Source organism: Pimephales promelas, chromosome 3, assembly GCF_988280905.1.
Source record: "Pimephales promelas chromosome 3, fPimPro1.hap1.1, whole genome shotgun sequence".
Classification (NCBI taxonomy): domain Eukaryota; kingdom Metazoa; phylum Chordata; class Actinopteri; order Cypriniformes; family Leuciscidae; genus Pimephales; species Pimephales promelas.
Genome location: NC_142771.1, coordinates 6,226,653 through 6,239,043, shown reverse-complemented (window position 1 = coordinate 6,239,043; position 12,391 = coordinate 6,226,653). Strand labels below are relative to the sequence as shown.

The 12,391-nt window shown below is 38.6% G+C and overlaps 1 protein-coding gene across 1 annotated transcript in view; it reads right to left on the bottom strand.

Moving 5' to 3' along the window:
- The window catches only part of LOC120480116 (uncharacterized), a 44,085-nt gene that overhangs the window by 10,096 nt on the left and 21,598 nt on the right, over positions 1–12,391 (bottom strand). Inside the window, exons 6-11 of the mRNA XM_089129259.1 lie at positions 7,882–7,974; positions 7,645–7,719; positions 5,858–5,971; positions 3,720–3,854; positions 3,434–3,517; positions 2,231–2,329 (exon numbers count right to left, since the gene is read on the bottom strand). Coding sequence (XP_088985385.1) covers positions 2,231–2,329; positions 3,434–3,517; positions 3,720–3,854; positions 5,858–5,971; positions 7,645–7,719; positions 7,882–7,974 — 600 coding nt within the window. The remainder of the gene's footprint in view (positions 1–2,230; positions 2,330–3,433; positions 3,518–3,719; positions 3,855–5,857; positions 5,972–7,644; positions 7,720–7,881; positions 7,975–12,391) is intronic.

The following is a 12,391-nucleotide window of genomic DNA, read 5'->3' as shown; positions in this document are numbered from 1 at the left end:
ACACGAAAGCAAAGTGGACAATTAAACAGACAACTTCACCTATTATATGTGTATCACGATCGCAAAAGGACAGCCAATTAAATGCATTAAACATGAAAGCATAATGAAATAACTTCTGATTTAGCCCCCTCAAGCCTGGCCTTAAAGACCATTGTTCACGTCTAGGGAGGGGCTAGCAGTGCTTCAGCGCCCCAAGAAAGACCAAAACACCCCCAAAAATGATTTCTGGAGGCAATTATATTTAGGCTGTATTGAAGCCCTGAACCGCATGGTGAAACTTATCTTGTTATTTCGAGATATTAAGTGAATGTATTCTGATATTGTGAAAAGCGCTATACAAATAAAATTGAATTGAATATTAAGTCGTTATTTCGACATATCTTGTTATTTTGACATAAGATCTTCACATTCACACATCTAATCTGCATTAAGCCACATTAAGCGTTCTTATAATGGTTTTCTATGTGAGGAAAATGCATAACGTGTAATTAAACAAGTTGCGTTCATATTCTGGGGTCATCAGATTTGTTTGTACATAGTATAGCCTAATTTATTATGATTTTAGTACCATTATTAATAAATGCACACACAATTATCTGTGAATTTGCTAAATGTTGCAGATATGTTTTACTATACCCAAGCAATTGCCTTTCAGCTATGTGTGCAAAATTCAGAATGAAATGATTGTGCAGAAATTTGAACAGTCTTTAGGCCTATACGTGTTGGAGCCATTAAATAAGCACATTTAGTTTTATATTTGTTAAAATAGGCTATTATAATATATTTTTTTCCATCCATGTTGATTAATACGAAAAGTGAACTGCATGAGTAAGATGAGATGTGCAATATATCTGGAGACATTGAGTGTGTCAGACATGATTTTGACCACTTCATTACGAAGCCTTTCTTTAAAATCTGTCAAAAAATGTATCCGGCTGACATTAACCAACCTCAGAGTAAAATAAAGAAAACACTCGAAGAATCAGAGAAAACAATAAAACATTTTCAAAATCCATTTGATACATCTATAACAATATCTGAAATATTAGAAGAACATATTAAAAATCTTAAACTAAAGAAAGCATGTGGACAAGATCACATTAGTAATGAAATGCTTAAACTCAGCATGAGTCAAACTCAGGGTAAATGATTAATCTGGTGTTGTGGTCCTGAGAGCCTGAAGGACTCATCACACCCAGATTTAAGAAAGGGGATCGATTCGACCCCAGTAGTTACCGCAGCATCAGTGTGTGCAGTGCTTTAGGAAAACTGTTCTGCAGGATCATAAACACACACATCGTCTCACACATCTCATCACACAACATTTTAAATAAAGCACAGATTGGCTCTCTACACGTCCGACCACATCTATTCCCTCCACACGCTCATCAACAACAACATCAACGACAAATAAACGGAAATATTTGCACGTTTTGTAGATTTAAAAAACTATTCGACTCAATTTGTCATGATGGTCCACTGTACAAAATCCTACAAATTTGCATCGGCAGAAAAACGTTTGATAACATCTCTGTACAGCAACAGCAAAAGTGCGGTGAGAACCAGCAACACAGAACCGCACTCTTCCAGCAGAGGCGTGCAGTGTGTGTGTGTGTGGACCGAGAGCAGAGGATCTACAGCACAGAGCATGAGAAACACTTTCTGCTCTAAATATGCAAAAATAAGAGAAACTTTTCTGCCCAGATTTGAAACGATGATCCTATTATTCTGTGAACTGAGTGACGCTGAAGAAATGTCCTTCTTACTGGGAGAAGATGATAGTGTAGCTGCACTAGTGTGTGTTAACGCCAGAGACAGCGAATTCACTAGAGACCCACTGCATTTATTCATTAGGATAGATTGTGTTTATTTATCCATCTATTCACTATATGACATGATCAATACTTTGATGTTCTGTTTTATTATTTATATAATAATATGGTGACGCTTTGGCAACGTTGTTACAGTCATGCTAATAAAGCTGATTTGAATTTAATTTAATTGAGAGGGTGAACGAGAGAGGGTAAATATGAGAGAGAGAGAGAGAGAGAGAGAGAGAGAGAGAGAGAGAGAGATACAGAGGGGGTGATCAACTTTTATATATCCTGATCTGTGGCACGACTCTGACAAGTTAATGAACTTTACCATGAAAATACTTTGTAAAATAAACGTATATTTGCTTGATCAATGATGTGTTGTAATTCCAAACATGATTAAACTATCATCATACCTGTTGTTTTCTCCAGTGTCATTATGTAAACACCGATCATCACTGCATTCATCACTAATGTGAAGATCATCAGCACTGTGCTTATGACTGATTCTGAACCTGAAAAAGACGAGAGTGTGAGAATGTTTTCATGAGAGAGAAATAAAGCTGATCCGGTTAAACTGAATAAACACTCAATGTGAAGATGATCATAAAACAGAGAAACATCTGAACTCTGATCATCACGATTCAAATCTCTGGAGAGTCAGATTCATCATTTCTACGGCAGATTAAACTCAGAGCATCAGAGTCAGAAACCAGTGACTGTTATTGACAGATTAATGAATACTGGTTATTATTGATCAGCAGTGATGATGAAGTTACTCAAAAACAGCAAATCCATATACAGATTAATATTTACAAGCTGAACACCTGAAAACACAACAGATGTTTCAGTTCTTTAATAGTGATTGATCACATGACAAAATCACCACAATAACAACTCAAACTCTCTTCTGAAACTGCAGCTGTGTGTGTGTGTGTGTGTGACCGTTTGTGTGTGTGTGTTTGTCAGAAGCCCATTAGACTCAATCGAGCTTCCATTCTATCTATCTATCTATCTACCTACCTACCTATCTATCTATCTATCTATCTATCTATCTATCTATCTATCTATCTATCTATCTATCTATCTATCTATCTATCTATCTATCTATCTATCTATCTATCTATCTATCTATCTATCTATCTATCTATCTATCTATCTATCTAGCAATCACTCAGAATAGCAGAATAGCTTAGCAACTGCATAACAACCACCCAGAATACCCTAGCAACCGCATAGCAACACCCAAACATCCACCTACTATATACTGGAGCGGCGGGTCGTAGCTAAACTAGAAACCGGATGTGCTCTGACATCATCAACCACCGACGGCAGATCACAAACAGATTCACGTACGAACACAACGCATAACTCATGATGTAAATGCAGCCTATGAAAAATAAATAATATTGTCTTATAGAAACATATATGTGTAACACAAGTAATGAAGTAGATGATTCTGTAAGTGTCACTGATTACAGGAATCGAAGATGAAACTTGTCATCAGTTTGTTTCAGTGAATTAGTTCAGATCCACTGTAACGTGTTTCTGTCATCACTGATGATCAGAACTGAGATATTAATACAGTTACACAGAGATCAGATTCATCAAATACTCACAGCCGAGTCTTAAATAGCATCTGCGAAACCATGCCTCACTGGTCATCATCATAAACACTGGTAAAATGGCAACAATGATGAACCCTAAAAACAGGAGAGAAAGTATATTAATGTTTATTAATGTCTTGGATATTAAAGACATCAACACATGTAAGATTACAGTAAATCATAATGAACATCAGATTCATGAATAATGAGTGTTTTAAAGTGACACTAATGTTCAAATGTGTTGAATTATTAATAATATGAACCCAGGTGAACACAAATCATTATGAATATGAATCACCTGTTCCAGAAGATCCAAACGTGTAGAACAGGATCATGAATTGTAAAGTAGGCAGAATATCAAAGATCATATCAGCCACAAGGCCAAATATATTTATTATCCGTCCAGTTTTCTTTCCAATCGGAGTTACTAAAACTACAGGAGAAACATTAACACTTATCAAGATATTATTTGATTCAGTTTTGAATAATTATAATGACACATTTAAAACAACAACCAATAAAATGACCAATAAAAGCAGAAGAACTGAACAAATCATCATGTGACTGTGAGAGTTTAATATAAACATATTATAGATAACAGTAATGATGTCATTTAATAACCTTAAGAAACCCTTCATGTTTCAAATAAAAACTACTACGAAATCTAATGAAAAGATCAATATGTATTACAGTTTTTTTGGATTGCTGAACGACAGTGAGCACAACTGGAGCTACATGTGCTGAACCAGCGCAGTCTCATCCCAAGCAGTCATATAACTGACGTCTTTTGACCATACGTCAACATCCGCCTTTTTAGGGCCCCCTTAAACATCGGTTAGATGACGTTATCGGATCCTAACCCTACCCCAGACCTAAACCTACCCCATCACCTAACCGACGTTAAAGGTAAAGCGTCAGTTGTATGACGGCCCGGGATCGTCATCTAACCGATGTTTAAGGGTACCCTAAAAGGCGAATGTTGACGTATGGACAAAAGACGTTCCAGGACGTCAGTTATATGACTACTTGGGATGAGACTGTTAGCTGAACTCTAAATCTGCACAGCAGCAGTTCATGTGGACCAAACTCTAGATCGTTTTTCATTGCTTGAACAGTTTTCAAAACTCTACACACTTATCCCATGACTTTAAACACAACCTGCACAACACTGTGGATTTACAGCACTTTGTTCAAATGCAAACACACTGCTGTCAAAACTGTGAACCACTCATTCAAAACACAACAGATTTCAGCCTTGTGCCTTTCACACACTGCTGAGTGCTCTCTCTCTCTCTCTCTCTCTCTCTCTCTCTCTCTCTCTCTCTCTCTCTCTCTCTCTCTCTCTCTCACATACACACACTGCTGAGTGCTCTCTCTCTCTCTCTCTCTCTCTCTCTCACATACACACACTGCTGAGTGCTCTCTCTCTCTCTCTCTCTCTCTCACACACACACACACACACTGCTGAGTGCTCTCTCTCTCTCAATTCAATTCAATTCAATTGAGCTTTATTGGCATGACTGTAAAATAGCACAATATTGCCAAAGCAATAGTAATATATAAACATATATGTAGATAAATAAAAGTGAAAAAAATAAATAAAAAAATAAACAACAACAATAAAAAAAACATTTCCATGTTATGCATAAATATACCACAAAAAAAGAGACAGAGAGAAAGAGAAAAAAATCTCTCTCTCTCTCTCTCTCTCACACACACACACACACACACACACTGCTGATTTTCAAAGTATTTCAGCTGAAAGGCTGAAAACTTGTGGCCTAATGCTTGAGAGAGGCAGGGTTACAGTATTACAGTGTGTACTTTTAGTTTCCACCTTTTTCTCATTACTGTAATACTACAGACTATTGAAGCAAACTGGTAATTTTTAATTTGTAATGTTCTAAAAATGTAAAAATATCAAATGAAAGAACGTCACTGTTTTCTTTGAAGAAAATATTACTTTGTATGAAGTGTGAAATTGTTGAAACTGTAAAAATGAAAAGTGTGTATTTTCAGTATTGGTGTTTGATGCTAGTGTTTTTCCTCTCAGTGTGTTCTGAGTGACAGTGTGTGTTATCTCAGTGAGGGTTGTGTATAGTGCTGTGCACACTGAGCCTGTTTTGAGCCGTGTGTTAAGAGTTGTGCTCAGGTGACTGTTGGTATTGCAGACTGTAGTTTTGCACATTTAGCTCCAGTTGTGCTCGCTGTCGTTTAGCAATCAAAAAAAAAACTGTATTTCTGCTAATACCATCAGACCTGAATATATTTATGTATTTATATTATTAGTCATAAATGATGTTGAGATCAGTGTGAATCTGATACACACAGTTTCACTCGTTCACTCAGTGAATCTGATACACACACTCTCACTCGTTCACTCACTGAGTCGCTGGTTTCTGGCGACGGATGGAGATAAATGACAGAAATACTTACAGTAAATGATTTTGCAGAGGCAGGACAGAAACACTATTGAAAACAGGACTATTATCACGACTCTTTCAAACTGTGCAAAACTCAGAACTTTTTGCCACGCAGTTTTAAAAAGAGCTGGAAGAAAGAAAGAGACAAAAACAAATATTATCAAATAGAAACACAATCAAACTATAAATACAGGCGAGAAGAATGACGAAACTCTTGTTATTTAACTGAGGTTTTAAATCTCTTGTTTACTGTAATTCACACTGACAGTCTCTGTTATAATCTGAGGTTCAGTGTGTTTTCAATCTGTTTATAATATTGACCCCGTGACCTTTGTGCTGCTCATACAACAAGTGTGTCACGACACAAAACATGCGGAAACACAACAGCAGAGATTAATGTATTTAACAAAATACACAAATACAAGGAGTGAATATTAGTTACAATGACACTAGAGGTATTCTTGAGAGAGTGTGTGTTTGTGTGTAAAAGTGTGCGTGTGTGTGTATGTCAGTGTGTGTGTGTGTGTGTGCGCACATGTATGTGTGTGTGTTTGTGTGTGTGTGAGAGTGTGTAAAAGTGTACACGTGTGTATGTCAGTGTTATGGTATGGGTGGCGGATGAACCCAGAAGCAGACGGTGTGCAATCACAGATAATTTATTGAAGACAAAAAGGGGAAAAAGCCCACGAGGGGGCAAAACAAGACTCTGACAAGGTGACTGACTAGACAAGGTACTGACAAAATAAAACTAGGTAAACGACTGACACGAGCAATAAATAAACAGGACAAATACTCTTGACAGGTACTCACAAACTTGGCACAGATAACACTTGGCAACATTTGTCAACATTAGTCAATGAACCGACACAGGACAGCAAACACAAGGGGATTAAATAGGGAACACTAATGACGAGGACAGGTGAGACTGACTAGACAATAATGACGAGACGAGGATAACAAGGGGGCGGAGTAAAGAAACGAGACAACACAAGCACATGGCCCAAACAGCCCATGCGCTTGTACACAAAACATGATTCTGTCATGATCCTGCCTCATGACCAGAGAAAATCAACCACAAGAGGGCAGAATCATGACAGTCAGTGTGTGTGCGCACATGTATGTGTGTGTGTTTGTGTGTGAGAGTGTGTAAAAGTGTACACGTGTGTATGTCAGTGTGTGTGCGCATATGTGAGTGTGAGTTTGAGAGTGTGTAAAAGTGTGCATGTGTGTGACTGTGTGTGTGCGCGCGCGTGTATGTTAGTGTGTACGTGTATTTGTGTGTGCGTGTATGTGTCTTTGTGTGTGTGAGTGTATATGTGCGTGTGTGTGACTGTGTATGTTTGTTTGTTTGTGTGTGTGTGTGTGTGAAACTAAACATTCGACTGCAAACACAGCAAAACACTGGCTGTGGACCAAGAGTGAGGTCATCACTGTCCAGGAATGAATTCATTTGTTTAAGGAAACATCATTTCATGATGAAATTTGTCTGCGATTTCACTTTTTTGAGTTGATCTTGTTGATTGTAGATCAGGGTGTATTCAATACGATCATGAAATGTGATTGAGTAAACATACAGAGATTCACTGAACACGTGATCGGTCACACACACATAAATCATGTGTCATGTAGAGCTGCTCAATGCTCTGATGATTTATTATTTATGCCACGCTAATATTGCTACACAATATTCAGATTTATAAATACATATAAATTCTGACAAACAGAATTTTGCTCAACTTTTAATGTGCATTTTAATGTTTTTATGATAATTATGGCTGATTGACATTTGTATTTGTTTACCTGAATAAGCAACAGCTGAGAAAACAACATATTCTGCAACATAACTGTATTCCTTAATCCATGTCTGAATCTTCCCTGTTAAACAGAAAATATAATCATTACAACCACAATATCATATAAAAAACAACAACACAATAAAACAAGGTTTATGCAACTTTCTTTCATTTAATCATTAATATTAAATTTCTGAGATTTATTCCCTAATCTCGTCTAATAAACTGATGAAATGAGTCTTACGTGTGAAGTTATTAATATACGGAGCCGCCCAGAGCAACAGGAGAGGTCTCAGAAAATAAAGAGCAGAACAAGAGACCGACTCATTCACAGATCCTGAAACACAAACACACATTAATCATGACAACTATTGATGATCAAGAACAAGCTTAGAAACACATTGACAATATCTGGATTTCTGCATTGATTAAATGTGATCTGGTCTTAAAATAACTCACAATTACAGACAAACACAATCTGACTAAAGTAACACACAAACAAGTACTGTACAATCACAGTGCAGGGTGGAGAAAGGAAGTGAACCCTTGAGTTCAGTAACTAGATCCTCCTTCAGCAGAAACACTGATGATTCCTCCCTCCCGACAGACGTGCTTACGTTTATCAGTATTTCTGTCTGGTCTTGAAACCACAGGCGACTTTAAAGGGATACTCCACTTTTTTTGAAATAGACATTTTACAACTCCCTCAGAGTTAAACAGTCGAGTTTTACCGTTTTCAAATCCATTCAGCCGATTTTCTGATATTTAGAAGAATATCAGTAACCAGACAGTTTCTGGTCTCATTGACTTCAATAGTAGGAAAAAATATACTATGGGAGTCAATATAAGTATACTAGTAAACTGTCGGAAATCCTGCATAGTGTGCCTTTAACAGTATGTAACCGTTGTATATCGCCAGTTATTAATTCAAAATCACCTAATAGCTGCATATTTATACTCTAGAGCAGGGGTCCCCAACTAAATTGGAAAGAGGTCCACTAACCCAATGAGCCCAGTAAACGAGGGTCCGGACATGCAAAAACACCTGGCAAAATAAGTTCTTTCATTTTATTAAATTGTAACCATGTCAACAAATTGACAAAATCTTTGACGATAAAATCTTTACCTTTAAATGTTTTCAACTGATTTTGTTGAAATTCATTCAAGTATTATTTCATTTTAGTGCAAATATTCAAATGTCAAACCTTTCAACATCAATAACAGCAACAGGAAGCATAATTTTTATTGGCGGATAATTTTCATTGAAAGTTGTGTGTCTTGTCTCGAAATGCCGCTTGATGTTTCCACTTATAACAACAGCAACAGACTCCGAACAAATAAGACACATGGGCCTCGTAGAGCTCGATGACGGCAAATATGAACGCGTACACTTCAGTCCACTCATCTCGAAAGATGCGGTTTTCAGAGTCCACTTTTCTCATTTTTGACAAAGCCATAATAATCAATTCACGATATCATAGTAATGTGTGTACAAGCCAAAGTTTGTGATCTCTCCAGACCCCGGCTCTTGCAAAGGACCTGACACAGACATAGCTGCCCGCGCGCACGCCTGTTCAAAAATTACTTTGGGTAAAAATTAATTTTATTTTTTTTCTAAAACTTTTTAATAAAAATGTTTAGAGGTCCGGATAAAAAGGTATTGGGGTCCGGACCTGGACCCCGGTCCGCCAGTTGGGGACCCCTGCTCTAGAGTGCTTTGACACGCTACTACCACAGCGCATAATATGAAACGTATGAAAATGTATAATTTGTATGAATTAAAATTACTTTTATCATTAAAAACAGACATGTTCAAATCCAAAGCTTCAAATTCCTAATAAACAGACTCTGCCAATGGCTCCCTGTATGTACAGTACACAATTAGATTTTTATAAAAACAGTACTGTAATTCACCTAAAGATTTTTTTTCTTCATGTCCCAAAACTTGTGGTTCTTATTGACCTGTGAAATTGTGCCAATACCTTCCTGTAATTCTGCAACTCACCAAATGGTTTTATTCTTATTTATCAAATTATAGTATAATAAATTATATGTTTTAACCACTTGGAATTGGCAGACGTTCCCTCAGGGATCATGCACTGTGGAAGCGAGTCAAAGCATTGTCGAATATAAATACGCAACTATAATTCATTCGTTGTGGTGTGGCTTCATTTCCATTGTGTTGTGAACTTATGTTTGCTTTTGTGCACTACTGGGCCACCGTACTATTGGCTTGTTAGAGCTGCTTGTCAGAAGAATTTGAATTTGTTACTATTGTGAACCTGCTGCGAAACAATCTGTATTCTGTATTGTATAAAGCACTATAGAGTTCTTCTAGAAAAAGAGTTTTACTTCCTATAATAAGCAAGCTTATACATCACAGAAAGTGCTGGAATATTTAAGTTCTCATCTTGTTTTATTTCAGACCTTCATAAACACATCAAACTTAAAATATTGATGAGCCAAACACGTTCTGTAGCTTTACAAAAGAAATATGCTACAACTTCTGAAAAAAAGAATAAATAAAATATAAAAATATCAAATGTGTGCTTCCTATTTTACAGCTTTTCGATGATGTTCACGTCGTGTAATCACGTCACTTCATAATGTTCCCATGGCAACAGGGGGAAACGGGCTACTCTCGTGTGAAGCAAACGCAACATTTTTCAACTTTCTGCTAAGATTTATGTGACTTTTTAACAACAAAAATGCAGAGATTATGAAATCATGCAAGCACCGCATATTTTGCGTGGAAATTGGCAATTTATGCAGCGAAAGTGCGGCGTATTTGAAAAAATGAAGATGCAGACTTTGGCTGATTATGCACTAAATCACGTGATCGCATAATCATGTTTTTCTGGAGGGACTGACTATAGAAATAGTCCTTTATAGACCTTTATGAAAAAAGGTTGAACAAATTGCAACAGAAGCAAACTCAACTGATTTTGTATCCTCAATATGTCCTGAGTAAGGAAAAAGAAAAACTGTTTGGGTAATTATGCAAATTAGCTAATATGTAATTAGATTATGCACCATTTGTCCATGTTAACACACAATTGCAAAAAACTTGTAATACATTTTTTGTTTGTCTTGATGTAAGTAATCAACTCAGTGATTTTCATGATGATATCTAAAGGTTAACATTTTTACCCTTTTCACGTGAGAAAAAGAATGAATAGCCGAATGAATGGGATATATTTGGGTCTTTTCCGAAACTTTCCCCTAATGGGATTCTTCGGGGCTTTTTTTTTTTCCTTACTCAGGACATATTGAGGATACAAAATCAGTTGAGTTTGCTTCCCCCATTTTGGCTTAAAATGACTGGACTAAAATAAAGGTGACAACTTTATAGATTTACAAAATAAACAAAAATGCAAGGATGAAAAATGTATTCTGTTTCTCAAAAAAAAAATTAGTTTGATCAATTTTGTTTTCTCACATGATCATAGGTAATCGGGAAATGATTGTGGCGTTTAAAGGGGTGATAAACTGAGAAATCAAATTTTCCTTGAGCTTTTGCCATCTAAGAGGTCATCATATTATAAGAATATCCTGTATATGTCAGAACTGAAAATATCCTTGTTAGTCCAATAAAAGCTTTTATTGATACCAAGCTCAGCAAACGACTCATTTTTAAAACATCAAAAATTATTACACGTATTCATTATTTCAATGAGCTCATTGTTTCTGCTCTAAATTAATATATTGATTTAAATGAATAAATCTATAGCTGTGATGCCGATGCCGTGATGTGGCAGAAACACAGGAAGGAGGCTGGATCCAAACGCAGTGTATAGGCTTTATTTAGACAAACTACATACTTTAACAAAGACTCAGGAACAGGGCTCAGGAACAGGGCTCAGGAACAGGGCTCAGGAACAGGGCTCAGGAACAGGGCTCAGGAACAGGGCTCAGGAACAGGGCTCAGGAACAGGAGTGACTCACATCGACCTCACACGTACAACAACTCACAAACTAAGACATAAACACAGGGCTTAAATAATGAGACAAGCAAACTTAACAAGGTAACAAGGGGGCGTGGACAATAGGAAACACCTGGAAAACTCAATAGACAGGGAACCACTAATAATACAAAGACAAAGACAAAACCACATCATGACAGAGCCCCTCCCCTATGGGCGGCTCCTGACGCCCATAAAGACACCAAAAAGTTCAGGTGGGCGGTGAAGCGAAGTCGGTCTGGGGGAGGGACGGAGGGCCAGGCCCGTGCAGGGGAACGGGACCAGGAGGTAGCCAAGACGAGCCTGGGCCGCCGAGCGTGGGCGGAGCAGGACGAGGCGAAGGCCAAGGCGGAGCAGGACGAGGCGAAGGCCAGGGCGGAGCAGGACGAGGCGAAGGCCAGGGCGGAGCAGGACCAGGCGAAGGCCAGGGCGGAGCAGGACCAGGCGAAGGCCAGGGCGGAGCAGGACCAGGCGAAGGCCAGGGCGGAGCAGGACCAGGCGACGGCCAGGGCGGAGCAGGACCAGGCGACGGCCAGGGCGGAGCAGGACCAGGCAACGGCCAGGGCGGAGCAGGACCAGGCAACGGCCAGGGCGGAGCAGGACCAGGCAACGGCCGGGGCGGAGCAGGACCAGGCGAAGGCCGGGGCGGAGCAGGACCAGGCAACGGCCGGGGCGGAGCAGGACCAGGCGAAGGCCGGGGCGGAGCAGGACCAGGCGAAGGCCGGGGCGGAGCAGGACCAGGCGAAGGCCAGGGCGGAGCAGGCTGTGGACGTGACCAGGGCGGAACTGTGG